Source organism: Dipodomys ordii, unplaced genomic scaffold, assembly GCF_000151885.1.
Source record: "Dipodomys ordii isolate 6190 unplaced genomic scaffold, Dord_2.0 Scaffold171, whole genome shotgun sequence".
Classification (NCBI taxonomy): Eukaryota; Metazoa; Chordata; class Mammalia; order Rodentia; family Heteromyidae; genus Dipodomys; species Dipodomys ordii.
Window position 1 is genome coordinate 1,144,630 of NW_012267387.1, and position 24,514 is coordinate 1,169,143.

At 44.9% G+C, this 24,514-nt stretch overlaps 2 protein-coding genes across 5 annotated transcripts; both read right to left on the reverse strand.

The window, feature by feature from the left end:
- LOC105998778 (CD209 antigen-like protein E) lies at positions 1-4,982 on the reverse strand. Of its 3 annotated transcripts, XM_013033583.1 has the most exons (7): positions 4,535-4,979; positions 4,358-4,426; positions 3,714-3,803; positions 2,094-2,171; positions 1,493-1,644; positions 831-940; positions 2-441 (listed from the first exon to the last, which is right to left on the reverse strand). In XM_013033583.1, the coding sequence occupies exons 1-7, from the start codon at positions 4,578-4,580 to the stop codon at positions 273-275; spliced, it is 714 nt and encodes a 237-aa protein (XP_012889037.1). In that variant the 5' UTR covers positions 4,581-4,979; the 3' UTR covers positions 2-272. The 3 variants fall into 3 exon arrangements, with proteins under 3 accessions (XP_012889039.1, XP_012889037.1, XP_012889038.1); XM_013033585.1 differs by lacking the exon at positions 3,714-3,803 and having other exon boundaries at positions 1-441; positions 4,535-4,982; XM_013033584.1 differs by lacking the exon at positions 4,358-4,426 and having other exon boundaries at positions 4,535-4,980.
- Positions 4,983-6,743: 1,761 nt separating this feature from the next.
- Positions 6,744-13,128, reverse strand: LOC105998777 (CD209 antigen-like protein C). Of its 2 annotated transcripts, XM_013033580.1 has the most exons (9): positions 13,006-13,128; positions 12,796-12,882; positions 11,492-11,572; positions 10,793-10,873; positions 10,108-10,259; positions 8,918-9,027; positions 7,259-7,350; positions 7,045-7,051; positions 6,744-7,001 (listed from the first exon to the last, which is right to left on the reverse strand). In XM_013033580.1, the coding sequence occupies exons 1-9, from the start codon at positions 13,049-13,051 to the stop codon at positions 6,863-6,865; spliced, it is 795 nt and encodes a 264-aa protein (XP_012889034.1). In that variant the 5' UTR covers positions 13,052-13,128; the 3' UTR covers positions 6,744-6,862. The 2 variants fall into 2 exon arrangements, with proteins under 2 accessions (XP_012889034.1, XP_012889035.1); XM_013033581.1 differs by lacking the exon at positions 6,744-7,001 and having other exon boundaries at positions 7,051-7,350.
- Positions 13,129-24,514: the final 11,386 nt, after the last annotated feature.

A 24,514-nucleotide genomic window follows, 5' to 3' on the forward strand; every position in this document is an offset into this window, starting at 1 on the left:
ATGAACGGAAAGTATCTTTGTGCAAACCTTTTTAATCTCAGCAAGGAAAACAGAACAGATCAACAGAACACCCCCGGCCCCGCACCCAAACACACACACACACACACACACACACACACACACATGCCCCTGAATGCAACCCACACCTGGTTGTTGTATCAGTGTGTCATCCCCACAAGCAATTAAGTCAAAGGGGTTCCTGAAGGCATTAAAGGAAGGACCACAGTGGTCCAGACTCAGGTGAGAGAGGGGGAATGGGACGGAGAAGACTCTCAGGGCTTTTTTGTCAAAGAACTCGAGGAGCAGGTGGACGAAGGTTTTTTACAGATCCATAAATTTGCATTGTTGCACTTGGCATCATTCCAGCCATCGCCTATGAACTCCACACAGTCTTCCTCGCCAACGTTGTTGGGCTCTCCTTTGTTCCAATACTGCTTGAAGCTTAAAAAAACCCAGCCACAGCATGAGAGTTGGCCCCAGCCCCTGGTCCCCTCAACCAAGGTTCTGACCCTTGGGAACTTGCCTTCTTCACCCTTGTTTCCCTAACACACCCATGTTTAGTCATCCTGCCTGTTCTTGACCAAGTAATATGTCTACTTTGAACCACAGCTCCACTTCCGTTTTTTCTGGTGGTTCATTGAAGAGTCTCACAGACTTTCCTGCCTGGGCTTGCTTTGAATCACAATCCTCAAATCTCAACCTCCTGAGTAATGAGGATTACAGGTATGAGCTTCTGGTGCTCGGTTCTCAAGGGTAGTTTAATCAGAGTCCCAAAGGGCCCCCACCCCCGACTCCTAATCCATAGAGTGTTCAAGTCTTGTTAGATTTACCCTTGTGACAGAGGTAAGCCATTCACCCACCGCCACGTGGCTTCTTCATTCAGGTCTGACAGTCCTATCCAGGTCTGGCCTTTATTCTTTAATGTCTGCTGCAGAAAGCTCTGGAAGGGGAGAGGAGGGTTCAGGAAAGAGCTCTGTACCCCATTTTACAGCTTGTGTCTGTTCAAGCTGTCTTGGATGCAACTTCCTTCTGCAATGTAATCCTTTCCCCTGTATCAGGATGGCCCTGGGGCTTGAACTCGGGGCTTGGGTAGTGTCCTTGAGCTCTTTGGCTCAAGGCTAGCATTGAACTGTTTGAGCCATAGTGCCATTTGTGGCTTTTTGGTGATTCCTTGGAGACAGGAGTCGGACAGACTTTCCTGCCCCGGGTTGGCTTTGAACCACAATCCTCAGATCTCAACCCCCTGAATGAGTAGCTAGGATGACGGGCAGCTGGCTCAGGTCTTTAATATTTTAAGTGTTCCCTACAAAGTGAAGGAGACACCCTCTTTTCTGACCTTCCTTCTCTTCACTATCCAAGTGGCACCAGTAGCCCTTCACCCTTTAAGACCACCCTGCCTGGCAAAGGGCTAGATGGCCAGCAGCCAGTTGCATGCACAAAACCAGGACTACCCCCTCCCCCATTCCAAACCTCCAAACCCCACCATGTGCACCTGCTCCTCATCAGTTTCAATGACCACCAGTTGGGCCCCCATCTCTAGGCAGGCCTTGATGGAGTTTTCCCAGTTCCTTTTGGACTTAGAGAAGAAGTAGCAGTCTTCTTGGAAGTACGTCCAGTCCCAGGGGCAAGGCCGGCACAGGCGGTCTGTTGGGGAGAGACAGATCAGTCTGGACCCATCTGTGAACATTCTGGTTCCTGTGTCTGACCATCTTTCAAGCCCTACACAGTCAGGGCCCTCCCTCCCTTGAGGTCATTTCTGTCTCCACTTCCTGAGCCCCTTCCTGACTCTAGGAGAACCCAGGAATCCTGGAGCCATCTCTTCCAGACTGGGAGGAGCAGGGGACTTAAGATCTCAGAACAGGATTTAACTGAGCACCTACAGTGTTCTTGGTGCCACCAATGGCTTCCGGGCTGTTCCTCTGTGTTCTTGATTCACAGGCCAGGGAGAGGGCCAGTGACTCAAAGCCAAGTGACCTCCTTCTTCCCATATCTCCTCCCCCTCTCTCCCCTCCCCCCAGCTCTCCCCCTACCCCCCCGCCCATGGAACCTTTGACCTTCTCAGGCCCTGGGACTCTGGGTTTCTGGTTACTGACCCACTGCAGATTTCAGCTGGGTCAGTTCTTGGTAGAGTTCCTGTTCTGATTGATTCTGAGAGCCAAGAAGTTGGGAGCCTGGGCAAAAGGAATAAGAAATTGCAATCATTAAACAACTGTGTGGGCTGGGATGTAGCTCAGTGGTGAAGCACTTCCCTAGTAAGTGTCAACATCCTGGGTTTGATCCTCTGTGTTCCCAATTCACAGACCAGTGAGAGGGCCAGTGACTCAAGCCATGTGACCTTCCTCCCCCCTCCATTGGAGACCTTTGGCCTTTTCTGGCCCTAGGACCCCGGGTTTCCAGTCACTGACCCATTGCAGTCTTCAGCTGGGTCAGCTCCTGGTAGAACTTCTGTTCTGATTGATTCTGAGAGCTAAGAAGTTTGAAGCCTGCATCAAAGGAATAAGAAATTGCAATTATTATTATTTATTTTTTGGTCAGTTGTGGGGCTTGAACTCTGGGCTTGGGCTCTGTCCCTTCACTCTTCAGCTCAAGGCGAGAACTCTACCACTTGAGCCACAGCACCACTTCCAATTTTCTAGTGGTTTATTGGAGATAAGGGTCTCACAGACTTTCCTGACTGGCTGGCTTTGAATCCATATCCTCAGATCTCAGCTTCCTGAATAGCTAGGATTGCAGGTGTAAGCCACTAGTGCCCGGCAGAAATTGCAATTATTAAACAACTGTGTGGGCTGGGGATGTAGCTCAGAAGCAAAGCACTTGCTAGCAAGTGTCAGCGTCCTGGGTTCTATCCTCAGTACCAAAAAAGACCAAAACAAACAAACAAACAAAAACCAACTGCGTGTCTCAGGGCCTTCACTGGGCCCTCAGGGAGCTGTTGCTTGTTTTGTTTTTGTTTTTTGTTTTTTTGTCTTTTGAGATGGATCGAAAGATTCTGTCTAGGCGAATCTCAAACTCATGATCAGCCACCCCAGCTCCTGAGTAGCCGGGCCTACAGTCAGTCACTAGCCTCTCTGCATAAAGGATGTAGTAGTCTCTGACTACTCTCTTGTTTAATCCCCTTTGAAGACAAGAAAATCTGACATCCAAAGCAGCCTGTGAATGGCATGGGCAAATGGACCCAGGATGCTCCCTGCTCCTCCTCCCTCCCCTGCCTGCTTCTCCTCTATCCCTATCTCTCTTTCTCTTTCCCCTCCTTTGTCCTTTCTTCCATCCCAATTGTTTTCTTCTTCTCTCCTCTTCCTTCTTCCCCTCTGCTGCTCCTCCTGCCTCCTCTCCCCTGCTTCCTCTCTTCCTATTATCCTCTCCTCTCGTTCCCTCCCCTTCCTTCTCCTTTCCTCCCCTTCTCTTCTCTCTCCTCTCCTCTCCTTTCTTCTCCTCTATTTCTCTTCCCCTTCTTCTGTCCTCTCTTCCATCCCAATCTTTTCTTCTCTCTCCTGCTCCTCCTCCCTCCCCTCCCCTGCTTCTCCTCTCTCTCCTGGCTTCCTCTCTTTCCTCCCCTGCTTGTCTTTCCCCCTTTTCCTCCAGTATGCCGGAGGTGGGAGAAACCCCCAAGAAGCCCTGTGGAGCTACCAAAGACCCCGATCCCAGCTTTCCATCCGACTTTTCTTCCCACGTACTCTCCCCTAGCGTAAGGCCAGCCCTCGGCCCTTCCTAACCTTGGTTGAGGACAGCCACCAGAAGCACGGTCAAGATGATAAAAGATAGCATCTGCAGGATCAGGAGGGTGAGGCGATATCCCAGGCAGCCTGGGAAGAAAAAGATGGGGGACTCCAGCATGGTAAGGTGTTAGCTTAGCCAAAGGGCCTATATTCCCTCCCCCAGACTCTACCTCCCCAGGAAGTAGAATTGCAGGACCCAGATTCTTTCTTTCTTCTCTTTCTTTCTTTCCTTTCTTTTCTTTATTTTTCTTTATTTCTTTCCTTCCTTCCTTCTTTCTTTCCTACCTTCCTTCCTTCCTTCCTTTTTTTGGGGGGTGCTAATCCTCAGTTTTGAACTCAGGGCCTGAGCACTGTCCCTAAACTTCTTTTGCTCCAGGCTAGCATTCTACCTCTTGAGCCCCAACTCCACTTCTGGCTTTTTAAAACTTTATCATAGATAATAGTCTCACAGACTCTCCTGCCCAGGACGGCTTCACACTATAAGTCTCAGATCTCAGCTGCCTGAGTAGCTAGAATGACAGGCATGAGCCACCGGTGAGCAGAAAGGACCCATTTTGTATCTTTCCCCAGCACCCACCCAGACATCTGGAGACCCAACCTCCAGCTTCCTAGACACAAGCATGTCTGTGCCTCTACTTTACCTGACACACTACTGAATCTGGAAGTGGGTGGAAAAGTTTGTCCTTTAACGGTTACCATCTGGTCCTCTTCTGAATAGACAGAGAATCCGAGTCAGAGCCCTCATGGGAGGACCCTCCCCCCAACCCTATCCCAGATCGCCCCTATCCTGAACACCCCAAGTCCCAGCCCAGCCTCACCCAGGAGACTCAGCTGTGGGCCCTTCACATCCTGAGAGTCACTCATGGTCACCGCTGTCCTTCAGTGCCTGGAGCTACTGAAGGCCACGTCTTACATTTCCCACTCCCAGAATCTACAATCGCTCCGGAAGAGAAACAAGGAAGTGAGCAGGAATGGCGGAAGAGCTCAAGAGAGGGGAAGGGCCATCAACACAGTCCAGCTTGTGCTGAACATTCTAGCATTTTCAGGGAGCGCGTCAGTGGGGTTTGGGGTTTGTAGCTGAAAACTTCTGCTTCACCCTCGGTGGTGAGGGCAAGCTCTTGGAATGCCTTTCATGAAAGCAAGAACTTGTGCAACTTAGGCTCTTTTGTTCCATCTCCACATGGCCCAGTGGGTTAGCAATGTCTTATCTTTCAGGGGACCTCTTCCTTCTGACCCCAGGCTTTGCTGATGCATTCACTTCTGGTGAATTCTGCTGACTTGGGAGCTGGGAGGTGAATCACAGTTGTTCATATTGATTTAATGCCTGCTGGATAGAGTCTGGCAATTTCCTGTTTTATATACTTTTTTTTCTTTTCTTTTCTTTTTTGGTCCGGTCGTGGGGTCTGAACTCTGGGCCTGGGCGCTGTTCCTCAGCTCTTCAGCTCAAGGCTAGCGCTCTACCACTTGAACCACAGCGTCACTTCTGGCTTTTTTCTGTTTATGTGGTGCTGAGGAATTAAATCCAGGGCCTCGTGCATGCGAGGCAAGCACTCTACCACTGAGCCACCTTCCCAGTCCCCCTTGATTTTTTTTCTAGTGGAGCGTAGCTCGGTTGACAGGTGTGAGCCACCAGTTCTTGGCTATAATACTTGATTTCAACATATGCAAAAGAGACATAGGAACAAAAATAGTATGTATTGGGGTCAAAAACTGACCCTTGCAGCAAGAGTCAAAATTCCAAAGCCAAGAAACAAATCTACACATCTCAGCGTAAGGCAGGATAGCCTAGGAAAAATGAGGCATGGTAAGTGAATCTTAGGGATTCAAAGATTCAAGCTTAAAGTTTGTCCATCTACTTTCCTTAGGATTAAGGGAACAAAGTCATTTTGGGGGAAATGAAGCCGGATAGACTAGGAAAAATGAGGTATGGTCAGCTAATAGCAAATACAGGAGATATTCCTTCATGTACTGCCTTTAAGATTAAGGAAACAAAAGTCATTTGGGGGGAAATGAAGCAGGATAACTTATGGAAACTGAGGCCTGGTGTAGGCAACTCAGAAATATGTTACCTAGGAAGTGGTGCTGTAGCTCAAGTGGTAGAGCGCTAGCCTTGAGCTGAAGAGCTGAGGGACAGCACCCAGGCCCAGAGTTCAAGCCCCTCAACTGACAGAAAAAAAGAAATATGTTACCTAAAAACTTAGAAATGTTATCTTTGCTTCAAAGAACAACAACCGAATGCATTATTTCCTAAGGGATGCACTTCTCACCCAAGAATTCACAATTGCTTGATAAGATGCCCCAAAATGCAGTTAGCAGGGTGTCTCCTTGTTTCAAGAATAAGGATCGGTTTTATGGATGCATTCTTATCTGGAACACCAGGTGTAATTAAGGCGAAGACAAAGCACCTAGCTTTGCATAATTTAAAGCCAGATCCCCCCTTTACCCTATAAATATCCAATTGCCCAAGGAGCTGTGAGTCTCTCTGGGTGTCTTCTTGTCTGTCTGTGTCTGTGTCTTTGTGTCCCTATGAAAGCACCCACACTCTGCTAGAGTGTGCCCTTGTCCTTCTGTTTGTCTGCTTTTTTTTTTGGTCTGGTTGTTTTTCTTGCTTGTTTACTTAATAAAGCTCTGCCAAGTTTTCTTACCAGTGTGACCTGTCCAGAAATTCTTAGTCTACAATGGAAGTCAAGAACCCTAAGTGAAGAGTTCCTATATTTAAAGGGGAGCTTCGCTAAACCTCACCTCTGCCTGGTAACAAGCCAATCAATTCTAGATCAAGGCACCAAAAACATACATCAGAGAAAGGACAATCTCTCCAACTAATAGTGCTGAGAATGAAAACCTGTCCTTTGAGAAAAAATGCATCAGACTGGAAGACACTATGTGAAACAAAACCATCCAGATACAAAAGGATAAGTCTTTCATATGTAGAAACTCAAAAAATAAAGATCTGAAAGTAGAAGAGAGCTCATTACCAATTTAGTCAATTTTTTCCTTCTCTTTGGAATTGCAAAAGTAGTAACACAACTGAACACCCATGTTGCAGGGAAGAAATTTATTGTTGGCCAAGAATAAGAGAAGTGGATGATAGACTTGCAAATATCAATCTCTCAATCAATTAAGGATTGTTTCAATGAAGAGAAGTTTTAGATAAGGAGTAAAAAAAATAATAAAGGGGAGAACTGGTAGTGTATGCCTGTAATCCCAGCACATGGGATACTGAAGCAGGAGATCCCCAAGTTCTGGATCAGCCTTGTTACATAGAAGGTCCCAGTCTCCAACAAACAAGAAAGCAAAGAGACCAGGAAAGGGTGGGGTGGGGGAGGAGGAAGGGACTAAGGAATGGAGGGAGAGAGAAGAAAAGAAAGGCTCTTATCAAAAATCTCAATACCCACAGACAAGAAGAAGGAACTGACTGACAGAACACAGAATGGCCCCCAGCAGGTGTACCGTGACTAGGACACTTTGGCAATAGACGGGGCTTCACTTGGTAGGGCAGAAGGCTGCAGACGTCTTGCAGATCCAGAATTTTTCAAGCTTACATTGCACATCATTCCAGCCATCACCTCTAAATTCTGCACAATCTTCATCCCCAGAACTGTTGGGCTCTCCTTCATTCCAATATTTCATGAATCTGCATAGACCAATTGAAATTGAGCCTCTGTTCCACACTTCCTATACCCACCCTGTTCTTTCCTTTCCACTTTGAAACACATTCACATATGCCCTGCATGCATATGGCAACCTTGTATGTATGGTTGATACACTTGACCTTTGGCTTCTTCTCTTATTGGTTATCATAGTCCAGTGGGCAGGGGCGGGGAGGGGGGGGGTCATCCATCTTGTTGGCTGTGCAGTTTTTCAGATACAAACCAATCAAATCCTTCACTAGCGGCCAGGAGCAAAATTGACATCCCAAACTAGCCAATCCCAGGCCTGCTTACTCTGTGTTATCTATTAGTTCTCATGGAAACCACAAGAAAAATTCTTGGTCATAATTTCTCTGCCCTCAGCATCTGGGATATGGCCTGGTACTTCCTCTTTCTTGTTTTTGTTAAAACATGTTATTTGTTTAGAGAAGTTACACTATTGGAATCGTTCCCTTCATATACTATTATTAACATGTTTGTGTATATATGTGTATGATTCTGTATATGTTTACACATATGTTTATAATTTGGCACTTCCTTTATTTTGGTGCCACTCCTGGGGCTTGACCTCAGGGCCTGAGTGCTGTCTCCAAACTTTTTTTGGTTAAGGTTAGCACTCTTTCACTTGAGTAACAGCTTTACTTCTAGCTTTTCTAGTAGTACATTGGAGATAATGGTCTTATAACTTTCCTGTCTCAGGCTGGCTTTGAACCTGGATCCTCCGATCTCAGCTTCCTGAGTAGCTAGGATTGTAGACATGAGCCTCCAGTACCAGGCAGTCATTTTATCTCATCAGTTACAATAATTTCTATGGCATGTTGGCTTTTCCATCCCTCACATTTTCTATTAATATTATATGTCATGTATTATATATATATTTATATAAAAATATAGTTTGTATATAATATTTGTTTTAAAATGTTTATATAATGTATAATAGATATTGACATAAAATATAACATTTATTTATTTAATATATTTATTTAAAATATACCTATATATAATGTAATAACACATATAATATAGAACACATATAGAACATGTATATTTATTTAATATATTATTTAAAATATATTCATCTATAAATATATATTCACTTATATATTTTATATAATATAATACATATATTAAATATATATCATTCTGTATAGTTGTAAGTACTGGGGTTTGAGTGCAAGGCTTTTCACTTGCTCTGCTTGCTTGTTAGGCTGGTGCTCTACCACTTGAGTCATGCTTCCAACCTAGTTTTTTTGGTTGGTTATTTTGGACTGGCCTTTAGCCGTGATCTTCCAGATTGCAGTACCGCCCCCTCCATCTCCACCCCCAAATCCACTGACATGAGCCACTGGCATCTGCTTTCCATGGGGCCATCCTATCTAAACATGGCGTTATGAAAGCTCTCCTTCTTCAAGTCAGACCATTTAACCTAGTGAGCCACAGAGGGAAGAAAAGCACACCCCGCTTCCACCTAATCCCTCTCCCCCCAAAACAGAGCTCAAGTCAGAACTTGAACTCTTACTCTACAGTGTGTTTGCTTCCTCCAAGATCTACCTGAACATCAGGTGGGAGCCGTCTACCCAGTGCCACGTGCCCTCATGTTTCAGGTCGGACAGCCCCATCCAGGTGCGGCCTTTACTCTTAGAAGCCTGCTGCAGGAATCTCTGGAAGAAGAGAAGAGGATTCAGGAAGGAATTGTGCACCCCATTTTCCACCTGGGTCTCCCCAAACTCTTCGCAGGAAGTTCTGTTTCCTGCCTGAGATTTACTCTACCCATCTGTGAGTCTGGAATGTTCCACCTACATCTGTATCCGGTGGATAGATGTGTTCTGCCTGGCACACAGTGTGCACTCCAGTGGCCTCTCTGAGACACGTTTGCTTCACTACTTGTGTGTCTTCTGAGTTCTGAGTGCAAATCTAGTCATGGATGGGGGTGTTTTGCATTGTTGTGCCACTCCTGGGGCTTGAGCTCTGGGCCTGGGCGCCGTCCCTCAGCTCTTCAGCTCAAGGCTAGCGCTCTACCACTTGAGCCACAGCATCACTGCTGGCTTTTTTTCTGCTTATGTGGTGCTGAGGAATGGAACCCAGGGCCTCATGCATGCAAGGCAAGCCCTCTACCACTGAGCCACCTTCCCAGCCCTGTCCTGGAGCTTTTTAGCTCAAGGCTACTCTACCACTCAAACCATGACCCCACTTCTGTCTCTTTGGTGATTCATTGGAGATAAGAGTCTCACAGATTTTCCTGCTTGGATTGGCTTTGAGCCACAACCCTCAGATCTCAGCTTCCTGAGTAGCTAGAATGACAGGCATGGGCCATTGGCGCCCCACACCATTACCGGGATTAATGTGTTTGAACCAAAAGATGAGTTCACCATTGCTAACCATGCGTAATGTCCCCTTCATAGCCTGTCCCATTAGCATCGAGCCATCAGCCTGGGTGGCAAAATTCACATGAGTGGAATTGATGAATGGTTCACATCAAGACTGTGAACCCCCAACTGAGGTAGCTGTTAAACCCTAGCCAGTGCATCCTCAAAACGCACGTATACCCGTCGTGATCCCCAATCCATTCACCCCAAGTCAGACCTTGGGTGTGTCTCTGTGCAAGATGTTTGAGAACCTATCTTCCCACCTTTTGTCTCCTTCCCAGTAGAATACACATTTGGTTCTCCATTAAAAAAAATCCCACTGGACCAACCATTTCCTCCCCAGCTGGCCAGTCATCTACCACAGCACAGGCACACCTGCTCTTCCTCACTTTTGATGACCACGAGCTGGGCCCCCATTTCCTGGCATGCAGTGACAGAATTGTGCCAGTTGTGTTGTATCTCGGAGAAGAAGTAACAATTTCCTTGAAAGAATGTCCAGTCCCACTGGCAGGGGTGGCATAGGCTTTCTGTTGAGAAGAAAATTCAAGCGGTGTGTTTGTGTGTGTCCTGAGGCTTGAATTCAGGCCCTGGACACTGTCTCTGAGCTCTTTCACTCAAGGCTAGTGGAGCCCCAGCTCCACGTCCAGCTTTTTTGCTGGTTACTTGGAGATAAGAGGCTCTCTTGTCCAGCCTGGCTCTGAACCTCGATCCTCAGATCTCAGCCTCCTGAGCAGCTAAGATGACAGGCTCAAATGCACCACCAGCAACCCAGCTTCTTAAAATTATATTATCTCCTTTTCCATCTCAGAAGAACCCAAGTGGTGGCACCATCTCCTCCAGACTGAGATCTGAGGAGGCTTTCGGCTCACAAGAGGGGCATGGAAACTGGGTTCATTAGATCCCTATTGTTTGCATGGCCCTCTATGAACACCAAATACCACAATCTCTGAGCCACTATATTCCCAATTCACAGATCCACAAACTGAAGCTCGGAGCGGGCTGGTGAAGGAAGGAAATTCATAAAACAGAGGCCTGGAAAACCTGCTTTCTGATCACTCACCAATTCCAGCTTTCAGTTGGGTCAGATCCTGGTAGATCTTGTCTTCCTTGATGTGCTCTTGGGAGCCAGGAAATCTGGACACTGTGCCAAAGAAAGGGTAAAACAAGAACAAGAACAACAACCAAAAAAAAGGTGCATTCGACACCGTGCCTCTTGTCTCATGTCTCGTGTCTCCTGGCTCTCTAGTCACAATGGTATCCCACTTCAGCTCTCTATTGGAGTGGATCTGGTTTGTTGGGATCGTTTTTCTGCTCTTTCTTTCCTCTCCTGCTCTCATGGCTCAGCTTCCTAATCGTGTTAAGTGTATTCGAGGGGCTGCAGGTCTTTGGGACAGGAGTCCACCTGCAGCCACTGGCTCGCCAATAAAGACTCCCAATTTTTTCACCCGCTTTTTAATAAAGACTCCCAATTTGAACAACAAAAAAGTGCAACCATTAAACACTTAGTGTGTATTAGCCTGCACAAGGACCCCCTCAGGGATATTGTTTTCTGAAAGCTGCCATCTTGTCTAATCTTCTTGGAAGACAAGGAAACTGTAACACTTGAAGAGAAAGCTAACTCACCAGCAAGAGTGGAGTGAGAACCCAAACTCAACACCACAGGCGGTTGCTCTGGAAATACCTGACCCCAGATTTCAGTTCACCCCTCAGTTCACCCCTAATCATGGACTGTCATGTCCCAATCCCAGGCTTGCCTAACCTTTGACCAGGACAATCAGCAGGAGAAGGGTGAAGAGGGTGAGGGAGAGAAGCTGAAGTGCATGGCCATGGCTCAGACCCCCTGTTGGAGAGAAAAAGGGTGGGGTTAGCTCCTCAGTGTCTTGTCGCTCCTGACTCTCTCAGTCTCTTCTTCCCCAGTACCCATGATTCCATGCCCCCATCCCACCCAGTTCTGATAGAAACCCAGATTTCAAATCCAACCATCCATTGACCCCATAATCCAGTCTCCTGACTTCCACCCCAGGAGCCCAGAACTTCTCTAAAAGTCCAGAACTTAGACTCTTCTCTGGTACATAGGAGTCCACTTTCCCAGCTCCTACTTCCACAGGACTCAGAAGTCCAAACTTCCAGGATTCACCCAGGACACCAGAGCCCGGAGCCCCAGCTTCCATCTCTACAACTTCGGGCTTCTCCTCTTCAGATGTTCAGGCTTTATAATCCTCCCCTCCAGTGCACAGAGGCCCAGGCATGGCCACAAGTTTCCAGCCTTGAACATCCAGGACCCAGGTAACCAGTCCTTCTGCCTCCACCTCCACAGGGCCTAGGAGTCCCAGACCCTCAGCCTCCACTTCTTCAATACCAGGAGTCCAGATCTTCAGCCTCCACCTCCACAGAATGAAGAGTCCAGACCCTCAGCCTCCATCTCCACAGGACCTAGGAGACCCAGACCCTCAGCCTCCATCTCCATAGAATGAAGAGTTGAGACACTCAGCCTCTACCTCCACATGATCCAGGAGTTCAGACCCTCATCCTCCATCTTCATAGAACCCAGGAATCCAGCCTTTCAGCCTTTACCTCCATAGAACCTAGGTGTCCCAGGCCCCAGCCTCCATCTCCACAAAATGAAGAGTCCAGCCCCTCAGCCTCTATCTCCACAGGACCTAGGAGTCCAGCCTCTCAGCCTCCACCTCCAGAGAATCAAAAGTCCAGACCCTGTACCTCCATCTTCACAGACTTGGGAGTTCCAGCCCCTCAGCCTTCACCTGTACAGAACCTAGGAGTACAGATCTTCATCCTCACCCTCCATAGACCAAGGAGTCTATAGACCTCCACAGACCAAGGACCCAGGAGTCTAGACCCTCACTGTTAACTTTGACAAGACACATGAGTCCAAGTCTCCAACGTTGACCATCTCCAGGTTCAGGATTGTGTAGAACCCCAGCTTCCCCCTCCACAGGAACCTGTTTCCCCATCTGCAGGACTGAGAGGTTCCACCTCCCCACAGCACAGATTATCTAAGAGGTTCTCCCCTTCCTCCTCCCCACCCCATAAACCATGGTTCACCTGCAACGTCCTTGAGATCACCAGCCAGTTGGTGCACAGAGCCTTTCACAAAATATCTGGTGCCCCCAGGTATCTGCTCTTCCTCATCTGAATGGAGAGAAGCTAAAGTCAGAAACAGGCAGTCTGAGATCAGATCTGAGCACCACCAAACTCCATCCCCAACCCCTAGGATCAGCTTCCTGAACTTCCAATGGTGCAGCCCAGCCTCACCCAGGAGGCCCAGCGATGGCTCCCTCACTTTCTTGGAGTCACTCATGGTCACTGATGTCCCTTAGTGGTCAGGACAGCTGGAGAGTACAGCTTTTATTTCTCTACTCCCTTTCCTCATGCTGAGTTTTTACTCAGAAAGAGAAACAGGAACTGGATAGCAGCACCAGAAATGAACAGATGAACAGGGTTGAGAAGAACCCCCACCCACCCCACCCTAACCCGCACACCATGACATGTGACATTTTCCCAGAAATTTCAGAGATAGGTTGGGTGTAGTCTGTTTCCAGAAAAACAAGCTCCTCTTGTCTCCAGAATTTGCTGCCTAGCTTTGTGGATTTCTTCAGTGATGCAGATTTGTGCTGACTTGAAAAGTTGAGGCTCAATAATGATTGCTCATATTTACTGTGTGCTTACAATGGTTAGGCACTTTTTGGGGGGGGGAGTCAATTGTAGGACTTGAACTTAATGCCTGGGCGCTGTCCTTGAGCCTCTTTGTGCTCAAGGATAGCGGTCTACCACTTGAACCATTCCAGTTTTTGAGTGGTTATTGGAGATAAGAATCTCATGAGAACTTTTCTTCCCTGGCTGGCTTCAAACTGCAGTCCTCAGATCTCAGTCTCCTAAGTAGCCAGGGTTATAGGTGTGAACCACCAATATCCAGCACGTGTGTGTGTGTGTGTGTATGTGTGTGTGTGTGTGTGTGTGTATGTTAATCTAATACTGGGGCTGAAACTCGGGGCTAAGTGTTATCTCTTAAGATTTATGCAAAACTGGTGCTCTACCACTTGAGCTACAGCTCCACTTCTGGCTTTTGGGTAGTTTATTGGAGATGAGTCTCATGGATTTTCCTGCCTGAGCTGGCTTTGAACGGCGACCCTCAGAGCTCAGCCTCCTAAATGGTTGAGATTATAGGCACCATCCACTCATGCCTGCTCACCTTGAGTTTGTAGTCTCTCCAATTCCCAGTGTGCCCTCTCCACTGGCTAAGCCCAGAAGCAACATGGATGCAGGAAACTGGCTGCAATTTGGACATAGAGAAGGGGGGATCCAGGTCGGGGAGGGGAGGGGCGCAGAGTGGGGGGGTGGCAAGGGGAAATTGTAGGTTGTACTGAAGAAAGAAGTGGAAGGCACATCCATTTGGAGTTAAGTATTTCTATTTGGGGGACATGACTAGGGTTGAACTCCATGCCTCTCACCCACTAAGCAGGGGCTCTCTCTCTCTCTCTCTTTCTCTCACCCTCCCTCCCTCTCTGGTTGTGGGGCTTAAACTCTGATCCTGGGCACTGTCACTGAGCTCTTCAGCAAAAGGTGAGTGCTCCTCACTTTGGGGATAAGAGTCTTCAAAGTCTTTCTTTGTCCCGGGCTGGCTTCAAACCATGATCCTCAGATCTCAGTATTCTTAGTAGCTAGGATTACAGGTGTGAGCCACCAGTGCCCTGCTAGCAGGCTCTTTACCAATAACCCACATCTACACAAAGGTGTGTCCATCTGAGAACTGTGGTCAGGAGGGGGAGGGAGAGGAGAGAGGAGATGAGAAAAGGAAGGGGGAAGGGAGGGGGAGAGGGAAAAGAGAGAGGGGGAGGGCGAGTGCTCCATCCAGGGCTCAGGCAATCATCCAGTCTGCACCTGCCCCAGGCTATATTGCTTCCTGTCTGCTCAGAGCCCCCACACACCTTGGCTAGAGGATACAACCCCTGCTTAGGCCTCCGTGGGCTCAGCTGATGGGAGCCATTTGAGGATTGCAGCTGCACACTGTGCCCCAGGCCTGTGCACTGAGCATGTCTGCCCAGCTGTAATAGGGCAGCATTTGCACCCCAGTGGCTGGAAAGGCAGGGTGGGACAGTCTCAGAGCCCTTTCTCATCAAATTTGCCTGAGTTTCAGAGAGAAAATGACTTACTGCTCCCTCTACTGCCCATTCAAATACTGCAAATTGCAAAGCTGGGGGTGGGGGGGGAAGTATCTTCATTCTCCATCTGATCCTCTAGGGATTTTTTTTTCAAGTTGCAATGCCTTGCTCTATAGTTCTTGTGTTTTGTTTTACTATTGATACAATTGTTATTGTTTTTATGGATATTCACTATGGAAGATGAAATCAGGACCTTTTGCATGGCTCATATTGCTTGCTAAATAGGCACTCGACCATGTGAGCCAAGCATCCAGCCTAGATTTTGCCAGATGTTTTACAGATGGAGTCTCACAGGCTTTTCAGCCCAGGCTGGCCTTAAACTGTGATTTTTTTCATATCTCAAACTCATGAGTAGCTAGGATGATAGGGGTGAGTCATTGGTTATACCTATATATAGTATATAGAATTTAATATCATAGCAAATGTTACATAGTATATGACCTATACTGTTTGTAATCATATAACATATATTGTGCATATATTATGTAGAATATATAACATACATATAGTATAACCTATATAGTATGTTATACTATAGTATGTTATACTATATCGGTTATACTATATATACTATATATTCTACACTCTATAGTATTATATATACTAAGACTGTATATACTGCAAGTACTATAGATTATGTTATACTCTAGCACATATTTTATATAATATTACGCATAGTTTATATGGTATATATCGACTCGGCCCCACGGCCCTGCAGGGAGGACCCCAGAACTACAGGGGTCTGCCCACAGAACGCCAGTGCAGAAGACCTTCAAGGTGCTGGTGCTGATCTGGAGAGCACAAACAGAGACAAACCTCAGCACTCAGAACCTGCACAGAGACCCTTCCCCCACTCTTCGGCCAGAGGCCAGAGCAGCCTACAGACTACTAGACTACAGCAACAGAGGTAGAGACAGAGGAGAAACACTGTCACAGAGCCGCCGCCACCTGGCCCAGCTCACAAACATCTCAACTGAAAGCAGATCACAGCGGTAATCAGCGACCTCCATCACACAGAAACAACAGCTGGAGAGTTCCCAACTAGCTCCAGGGTGAGTACCCCGCAGGGGACAGTGTATCCCCCCTTCAAGGGAGACCAGAGCTGGTGGGAACCCCCAAATCTTGACCCAGACCCCTGCCCCAACACCTGGACTACAGGTCCCACTAAAACTGGGAATTCTTCGAGTACTCCACCAGCCTGTGGAGCACATCCAGCTGGCCAAGCTAAATCAAGAGTGCCCCTGGAAGGGAGCTTAAACACCCAAGCCAGGAACAGTGCCCATGGTTCACAACAGCCATCAGCAGAAGAAACCTGAACTGTGTACTCCAGGCTGCGTAACCCAGGCAGGATACACAGCACAGCAGCATAGGTCCAACTGGCATACCCCAGGCCGGGGTCCAGAAGCCAGGACCAGGCCTGGGGATTGGATGCCTGAGCAACACAACCAACTTGATTGAAGTCAGAAGCTGAGCATGACCTCAGCAGAGGGGGGAAAGCAAGGAACTGCACCCCCTGAGAATTGTGCCTGTGACAGCAAAAGGAGAACCAGAAGCCCAGACCTCACCAGAACCTGACCCATATATCCAAGGCCAGGAATTGGACAACTCCGGCCACCAGCACCTGATAATAGTCAAGAGCTCAGGGTGATAAGATGATTCAGCAGTAGAGTGCTTGCCTTGTGTGCATGAGGCCCTGGATTTGATACTTCAGCTTCACATAAGCAGAAAGAGCCAGAAGTAGCTCTGTGGCTCAAATGGTAGGGTGCCAGCCTTGAGCTGAAGAGCTCAGGAGCAGAGCCCACGCCCAGAGTTCAGGCCCACAACTGACCAAAAAAAGAAAAAGAAAATCAGGAGCTCATAGCAGACTCCAGCAACTGGGAAAGTACATCCAGTACACCTGATCTCACCAAGAGCACCTGTAGGAGTAAACAGGAGCAGTCTAGGCTGCTCAGTCCTTCTAAACACTGGAAATGCCAGTGATCTATAGCAGACAGCCAAGAGCCCTACAAGGGTCAGACCAGCAGCTGGAAGTAGGCCTCTCCCACAACAGACCAGGTACAGACTCTCTCAGCCAACCCAGAACCAGCAACCAAGCAAAGACAGCCACCTATTGACCAAAACAAAATTTCAGATTAGTCTCCAATAATCCCTGAATCCCCATGTGAAAAATCACAGAGAAAAATTACAAGGTTTATATGATACATATCATATATATATATATGCTATAAATAGTATACACACATATATAGATATATACACACATATATACTATAAATAGTATATTACACATAATATATTATGCATATATACTAATATATAATTATATCATGTCTAATATATAAAGTATACTATACATAAAAATTTAAATATAAAATTATAGATTTTAATGTATGTTGCTATATAGTATATACACTATAAATTATATATAGCATATATCCTATAGTCGTAGTATATATATCCATACTATATAATATATATTACACTAATATACTAGTGTGTGTGTATACAAACTTTTGTTGCAGATAAACTTATGACCTCTGAAGCGAGACAACCTATCAAGGCACAGTTAAAGGTGGACAAAAGAAGTTTATTTACACTATTTACACTATTTTCACCAGAAAGGGGTCCTGCAACTCCCTTGTCCCTAGGCTAGATACCCAGAACCAGGAGCAGCCTCAACCACCAAACCTCCAAGCCTCCAATGGGCAGCCTCGACCTTTATTAGTTGGTCTGCAAACCACCAATTAGTCGGTCTGGAAACCTCCAAACCTCAGACCTCCAAAGCTCCAAAACTCCAAAAGGGAAGGCTTTTCCTTTTCTTCCCTTCCTCCTTCTCTGCAGGCCTCTCTACTCTCCACAGGCCTGCCCTGCTCTGCTCCAGGAGGCGCCTCCCACAGGCCTCTCTTGAGGTAGGTCCCAAATGGCCCCTCGAGGGGGCCCCAAATGACTTTGAAGGAGGTCCCAAATGGCCTCCTCAGGCCTGCTCTGCTCTACTCCGGCAGGCTTTACCCTCTTGCTGTCTCTCTCTCTCTCTCCTGTCTCCCCTCTCCATCGCTCTATATTGCTTTCTACGCCGCTACTCTCCTCGGGACTTGGACACGCAATCTATATATAGGCTGCGCCCCTGCCCCTTCCAGCTGCACGCCCCGTGGGACAGTAACGTCATCCTCTCGAACTCCCGCCCCCCATTATTACATAAGAGCTCACGATCACAGTTCAAAGTTAGCCCAGGCAGGAAAGTCCATGAGACTCTTATCTCCAATTAACCACCAAAAGTCCGGAAGTGGAGCTGTGGTTCAGGTGATTGAGCACCATCCTTGAGTGGAAGAGCTCAGGGACAGCGCCTAGGCCCTAAGTTCGAGCCCCAGGCCGGCAGGTGGAGGTGAGGACTCGAGGTGGGCTCGAGGTTGATGGTTACCATCGCAACGGTTTCAGGAACTGCGGGGACAGTGGCCAACATCCAGACCTTCTCCAGGCCCCGGCGCCTTCCGCATGGCCCCCGCGGGGACAGCACCTCCTGCGCACCCAGGAGTGGCCCTGCGCCACAGCCATTCGAGTGCAGGCCACGCCTGGGCCTTGTCTTGGGGTTCAGAGGGCCTCAAAGTCTTGGTGTCCCAGGGAGAGAAACTGGGAAAAACAACAATGACCTCCAGGTCTGGCAGGTGGAGGCGGCCATCCGGTTGCCATGGAGACCTCAGGATGCAGAGCCACAGGCGCATGCGCACAGGTCCCGCTCACCTGCGTGTGCAAGGGGAGCGTCACAGGCAGGGTCTGTGTCAGCGCCCTGGGGCCGGGCCTGGCTGCCTGGCGCCTTGTAATCCACCACACGCTCCACGCTCAGGCTCACACAGCACAGACTCACCTCATCCCACAAGAAGCCAGGAGAGCGAGGGTGACATGCTGAGCCTGGCTCGCAGCTGGACTGGGGGGGCATATTCACCTCTTCCAATGGGAACTTTCCCCGGCACCAGGTGAGACAAGGACACGCAGGTTCCAGCTGTCTAGCTTGGAGCCATCCTGCTTTGGGCACTGAATGTCACAGCCGCGCACAGGCCGGGCAGCACCTGTGTGAGTGTGAGCCTGGTAGAAAGCAACAGGAGAAAAGGAAAACTTCGCCAGGCGCCGGTGGCTCACGCCTATCATCCTAGCAACTCAGGAGGCTGAGAACTGAGGATTGCGGTTCAAAGCCAGCCCAGGCAAAGAAAGTCCTTGAAGAATCTTATCTCCAACTGACCTCCTGAGAAACTGGAGGTGACACTGTGGCTCAAGTGGTGGAGCGCTCACCTATGAGCTAAAGAGCTGAGGGATAGCGCCCAGACCCAGAGTTCAAGCCCACAACCGAAGAAGAAAGAGGAGGAGGAGGACGAGGACGAGGAGCACTCTATTGTATATTCAGCGTTGAAAAGCACAAGTTATATATGTGGGGATGTGTATATGTACAGAAATACACATAACGTTGGCATATGACAGGATTTTCTATGTAATCCAGGCTGGTCTGGAATTTGAGATTTTCCTGCCTTAGACTCCTGAATATTACGATCACAGGCACATGCCAGCATTCCTGTAATGTTATGTATATGTATATGTATACACATATAATATATAATTATAAGAAAAAGAGAAAACAGAGGTCCAGGACCCAAGATGGAAATTAGAAGAAAAACTAAAGTAGTAGTGGTATAAATGGTAATAAGGAAAAGAATGAAGAAATAAAGAATAACCAAAATAGGAAGGAGGAGAAATAAATACCCTTATATATGAGATATAAATGTTTATATATATGATAGAATAGTGGGATAATTGGTATGACTATGCACAATATGTATTATATATTTTTAATATTTTATGTAACTATATATGATATATTCTATCATATATCATTTGTAGTATATATTAATATATACTAATAAAATATAGATTGAATAAATTTTAATAGTTTAAATAGATTATATAATATAGCAGTATAAATATAGAACTTACACTAATACTAAATAGTAATGCATAGTATAATTATAGTATATAGAATATAAATCTATTCCAATTATATACAATAATAGTATAATTATATAGTATAATTATTAAAAAGGAAAAAAGAAAATGTATCTATAAGTGTCTCTTTCTCCCTCTCTCTCTCTCATGCCATACTGAAGCTTGAATTCATGGACAGGGTTCTGTCCTTGAGCTTTATTCTTCAAGGATAGTGCTCTACCACTTGAGCTGCAAGTCCACTTCCAGCTTTTTGTTCATTAATTGGAGTTAAAATTCTCAAAAACTCTTCTGCTCAACCTGGCTTTGAACCAAATCCCCAGATCTCAGTCTCCTACATAATTAGGATTCCAGGCATGAGTTAGCAGCACCTGGCCCACAATATTTCTTTTTCAATCATTGAGTATTATTCCATTCAGTGATTATACTATTTATCTTTTTTGCATATTTGTCTACTCTTGTGGGTTTGTCTCTGTGTGTGCATGTGTGTGTGTGTGCATGTGTGTGTGTATGTGTGAGAGAGAGAGAGAGCGAACATGTGTGTGTGCTTGTTCAGTGTTTTAACTCAGGGCCTGGGCTCTGTCCCTAAGCTTTTTGCTCAAAGTTAGACCTTTACTACATGAGCGAGCCACAGCTCTACTATTAGATTTAGGTTGTAAATTGGATATAGCAGTCTAACAGGTGTTCCTACTGGAATTGGCTTTGAATCATGATCCTCAGATCTCAGCCTCCTGAGTAGCTAGAATTACAAAGGTAAGCTATCCACCTCCAGAAAACCTTTCTGCTTGATCTAGTCTATTGATGATGCTTTTCAATTAGTTTTCTGTTTGGTTTATTGAGCTGTTTATTTCTGAAATTTCTGTTCAATATTTTGACTTGTTTTTTGGTTGAATTTCTCACCAAGTCTTGACCTCCTCAATTCATGATGTGTTTGTTTGTTGCCTCTTTAAGATGATTTGTCAGATGATTAGTCTAATTTTAAAATAGATTTGGATTCTTTAGCATTTCGATCATGCCAGTGTCTTTAGATTCAGTTGTTGAAGAGTTATGAACTTTTGGATGAGTCTCATTTCCTGGCTTTTGCCTCTTCCTTGTGTTTCTGCATTGCAATTTGTGCTACTCATGATGAATATATATACATAAATATATACATGTACACTAGTATATTACTATAGTATATACTATAGAGTATAATATATACAACTATATATACTATGTGTACTATATAGAATATATAGCATAATATATACTATGTAGTAAAATTATAATTTATAGTTTAATATATACTGAATAGTATAATTATAGTATATACATTGTATAAATACTACATATATTGTATAACTATACTATGTATACTATGCAGTATATATAGTATAAGTATTATAGTATACTATACTATATTATATTATAATAGCATAAATATACTATACACTATACTGTTTATTATACTATTACTTGATTATAGTACAGTATAGCATATACTATAATATAGTATATACTATAGTGTATATATACACTATACACTATATAGATAATATATATGTGATGTAGCATCTACATTATACTATATAGCCTAATATATAATGTACATTATATATAATGTATATATTATGAGATATAAAGTATACACTATAGTATATAGTACATATACCATACATTTGACTCATCAAATGGAAATTAATTTGCAAATACTACAATATGGATGAACAGAAAAAAAAGGAAAAAAATGCCCTGTGTCAGTGGCTCACACCTGTAATCCTAGCTACTCAGGAGGCTGAGATCTGAGGATCCTGGCTCAAAGCCAGCCCAGTAGGAATGTCCATGAGACTCTTATCTCCAATTAACTACCAAAAAACTGGAATTGTTGCTGTGGCTCAAGTGGTGGAGTGCTCACCTTAAACTGAATAGCTGAGGAACAGCACCCAGGCTCAGAGTTCAAGCCCCACGACTGACCAAAAAAAAAAAGGGGGGGAATGATATTTTCCATGAAAAATTTGTAGAGGTAAGAAATTTATGGGCCCCACAAAAATACTTTTCTCAGCTGTTTAGTAGAGAGAGAGAGAGAGAGAGAGAGAGAGAGACAGTATATCCTCCTCCTACATATAGTATATATACAGTATATTTAGTTTATATATTATAATATATCTTATATATACTATTTATATAGTATATAGTACATATAGTATATACTGTATATATACTACATAGTATATGTGATGTACAGTATAATGTATAATACTATAGCATATACATAATATTATATATTACACTCTATATTATATATGTTGTATAAGCTATATATAAGTATATAATACAAAACAATATATAAATTTATATGAAATATACTATATATGATATAGTATAATACTCTTAATAGCATATATTTATACTATACATGGCATATACAATATACTTTATATTATTATAAATATATGTATTTATAACAAATACTTAGAATAATATATGCTGTATAGTATACAATATATACTTATACTATTTATATTATGTAATATAGTATATATACCTATATAGTGTATATATTTATACTACTATATTCACTATATACAATATATATACTATAATATAAAACAAAATATATTGTATATATTATATGTATATATTGTAAAATAATATATTTGTATTATATAGTGTATGTAATTACATTATATAATATACTATATATGTAATAAACTATATGTAATACTAGAATGATACATATGTATATACATAACACATATAATATACAGTTTATATACTATACTATGCATATATAGTATATATACTATATATGCATATATATGCTTTATATATACTATATAGTATATATAGCAAATCCTATATCAATATCCCTGAATATTTGTTTCTATTTATTTAGAGCTCTATACATCCATGCATATGTAATTTATTATTTTAAATATTGAGGCATAAAATTTAGTGACAGTATTTACATTCTCACTATTGTGTAACCGTTATACTCTTTCCAAACTCATTGCCCCAACTGAACCCATACAATCCCCTGACCCTCTGCTGCTCAAAAACTTTTATTCCAATCTTTGGGTCCATGAATTTGTTTCCTCTACACATTTCTCATACATAATATAACATTGTTTTCTGTCTATCCATATTATAGTATTTAAGAGAATCATCTTTCTATCCATGTTATAGTATTTAAGAGAATCATCTTTTTATTTTAATTTTTGTCCTGGGGCTTGAAGTCATGACCTGGACACTATCCATGAGATCTTTTGCTGGAGGCTAAGCTAAAACTCTACCACTTCGAGCCACAGCAACACTCCCAGTGTTCTGGTGGTTCCTTAGAGATAAAAGTCTTACAGATTTTCCTTCTCAGGCTGGCTTTGAACTGCAAACCTCAGATCTCAGCCTCATGAGTAGCAAGGAATACAGGCTTGAGCTACCAGCAGCAGGGAAGTCCATGAGACTCTTATCTCCAGTTAACTACAAGGAAACCAGAGGTGGTCCTGTGCTCAAAGTGGTAGAGAGCTAGCCTTGAGCAATAAAGCTCCAGGATGGTGACCAGGCCCCAGAAGAAAACAAAGAACCTCAGCCTTTACTGACTTCCAAAACAAGGTTCCTGAGGTTTGGGTGGAGACTAACTCACCTAGACTGGCAGCTCACCAGCCACCCATCATTTAACCAATCAGGCCCTGCCAGTCAGAATGAGACAATGATCCCATATCAGTAGCAGCAAAGAGGGGGATTGGGGATCACACTAAACACCTGAGGGGAAATGGAATTCTTGTCCCCTGCCACTCACCTCTCCTCCCTGAGCATAAACCAGCAGGCACCAATGACTATCAACCTGTGCAGGATTTGAGAGAAGTAAACAAGTGGTTGGAGACCATCCACCCTACAGTACCTAACCCTTATACTCTTCTCTGCATGTTACCTCCAGAACAGCACATTTACACCGTATTGGGTTTAAAGGATGTTTTCTTCAGCCTGCCATTTGCCAGGCTCATATTTGCCTTTGAGTGGACAGAAGGGGAATTTTTCTGGACAACTGACTTGGACCAGGTTGCCACAAGGTTTTTAAAAACTCCCCCATCTTATTTTCTGGGACCTTGAGCCAAGACCTTTTTACATTTTAGGCAGTTATACCCTGAAACTACTCCATTACAATATGTTGATGACCTGCTGTAGTAGCCCAGACATGAGAGGAGGTGAGGAGGGTCAGCAGGCCACAGAGGACCTTCTTATCACCCTGTGCCACCTAGGGAATCGAGTTTCTGCCAAAAAGGCCCAATAGTGCACCCAGAAAGCAACCTATTTAGGTTACCAACTGGAAAAGGGGAAGCATATGCTCTCCTTGACCAGGATAGAGGGGATTTTGAGGATACCGATGCCTCAGACCAAGAAGCAGGTCAGGGAATTTCTGGGAGCCATGGGCTCCTACAGACTATGGATCCTGGGGTTTGCAGAAATCACTAAACCACTCTACTCCAGCAAGCAGGAGGAGAAGGGTGCTTGGAATGGGGAGAGTCTGAACAGATAGATGGCCCTCAAAACGTAAAAACAGGCTTTGATATCAGCTCCAGCCTAGACCTTGCTCAATCTCTATCGGCCTTTTCAACTCTTTGTGGCAGAAACGAGAGGTA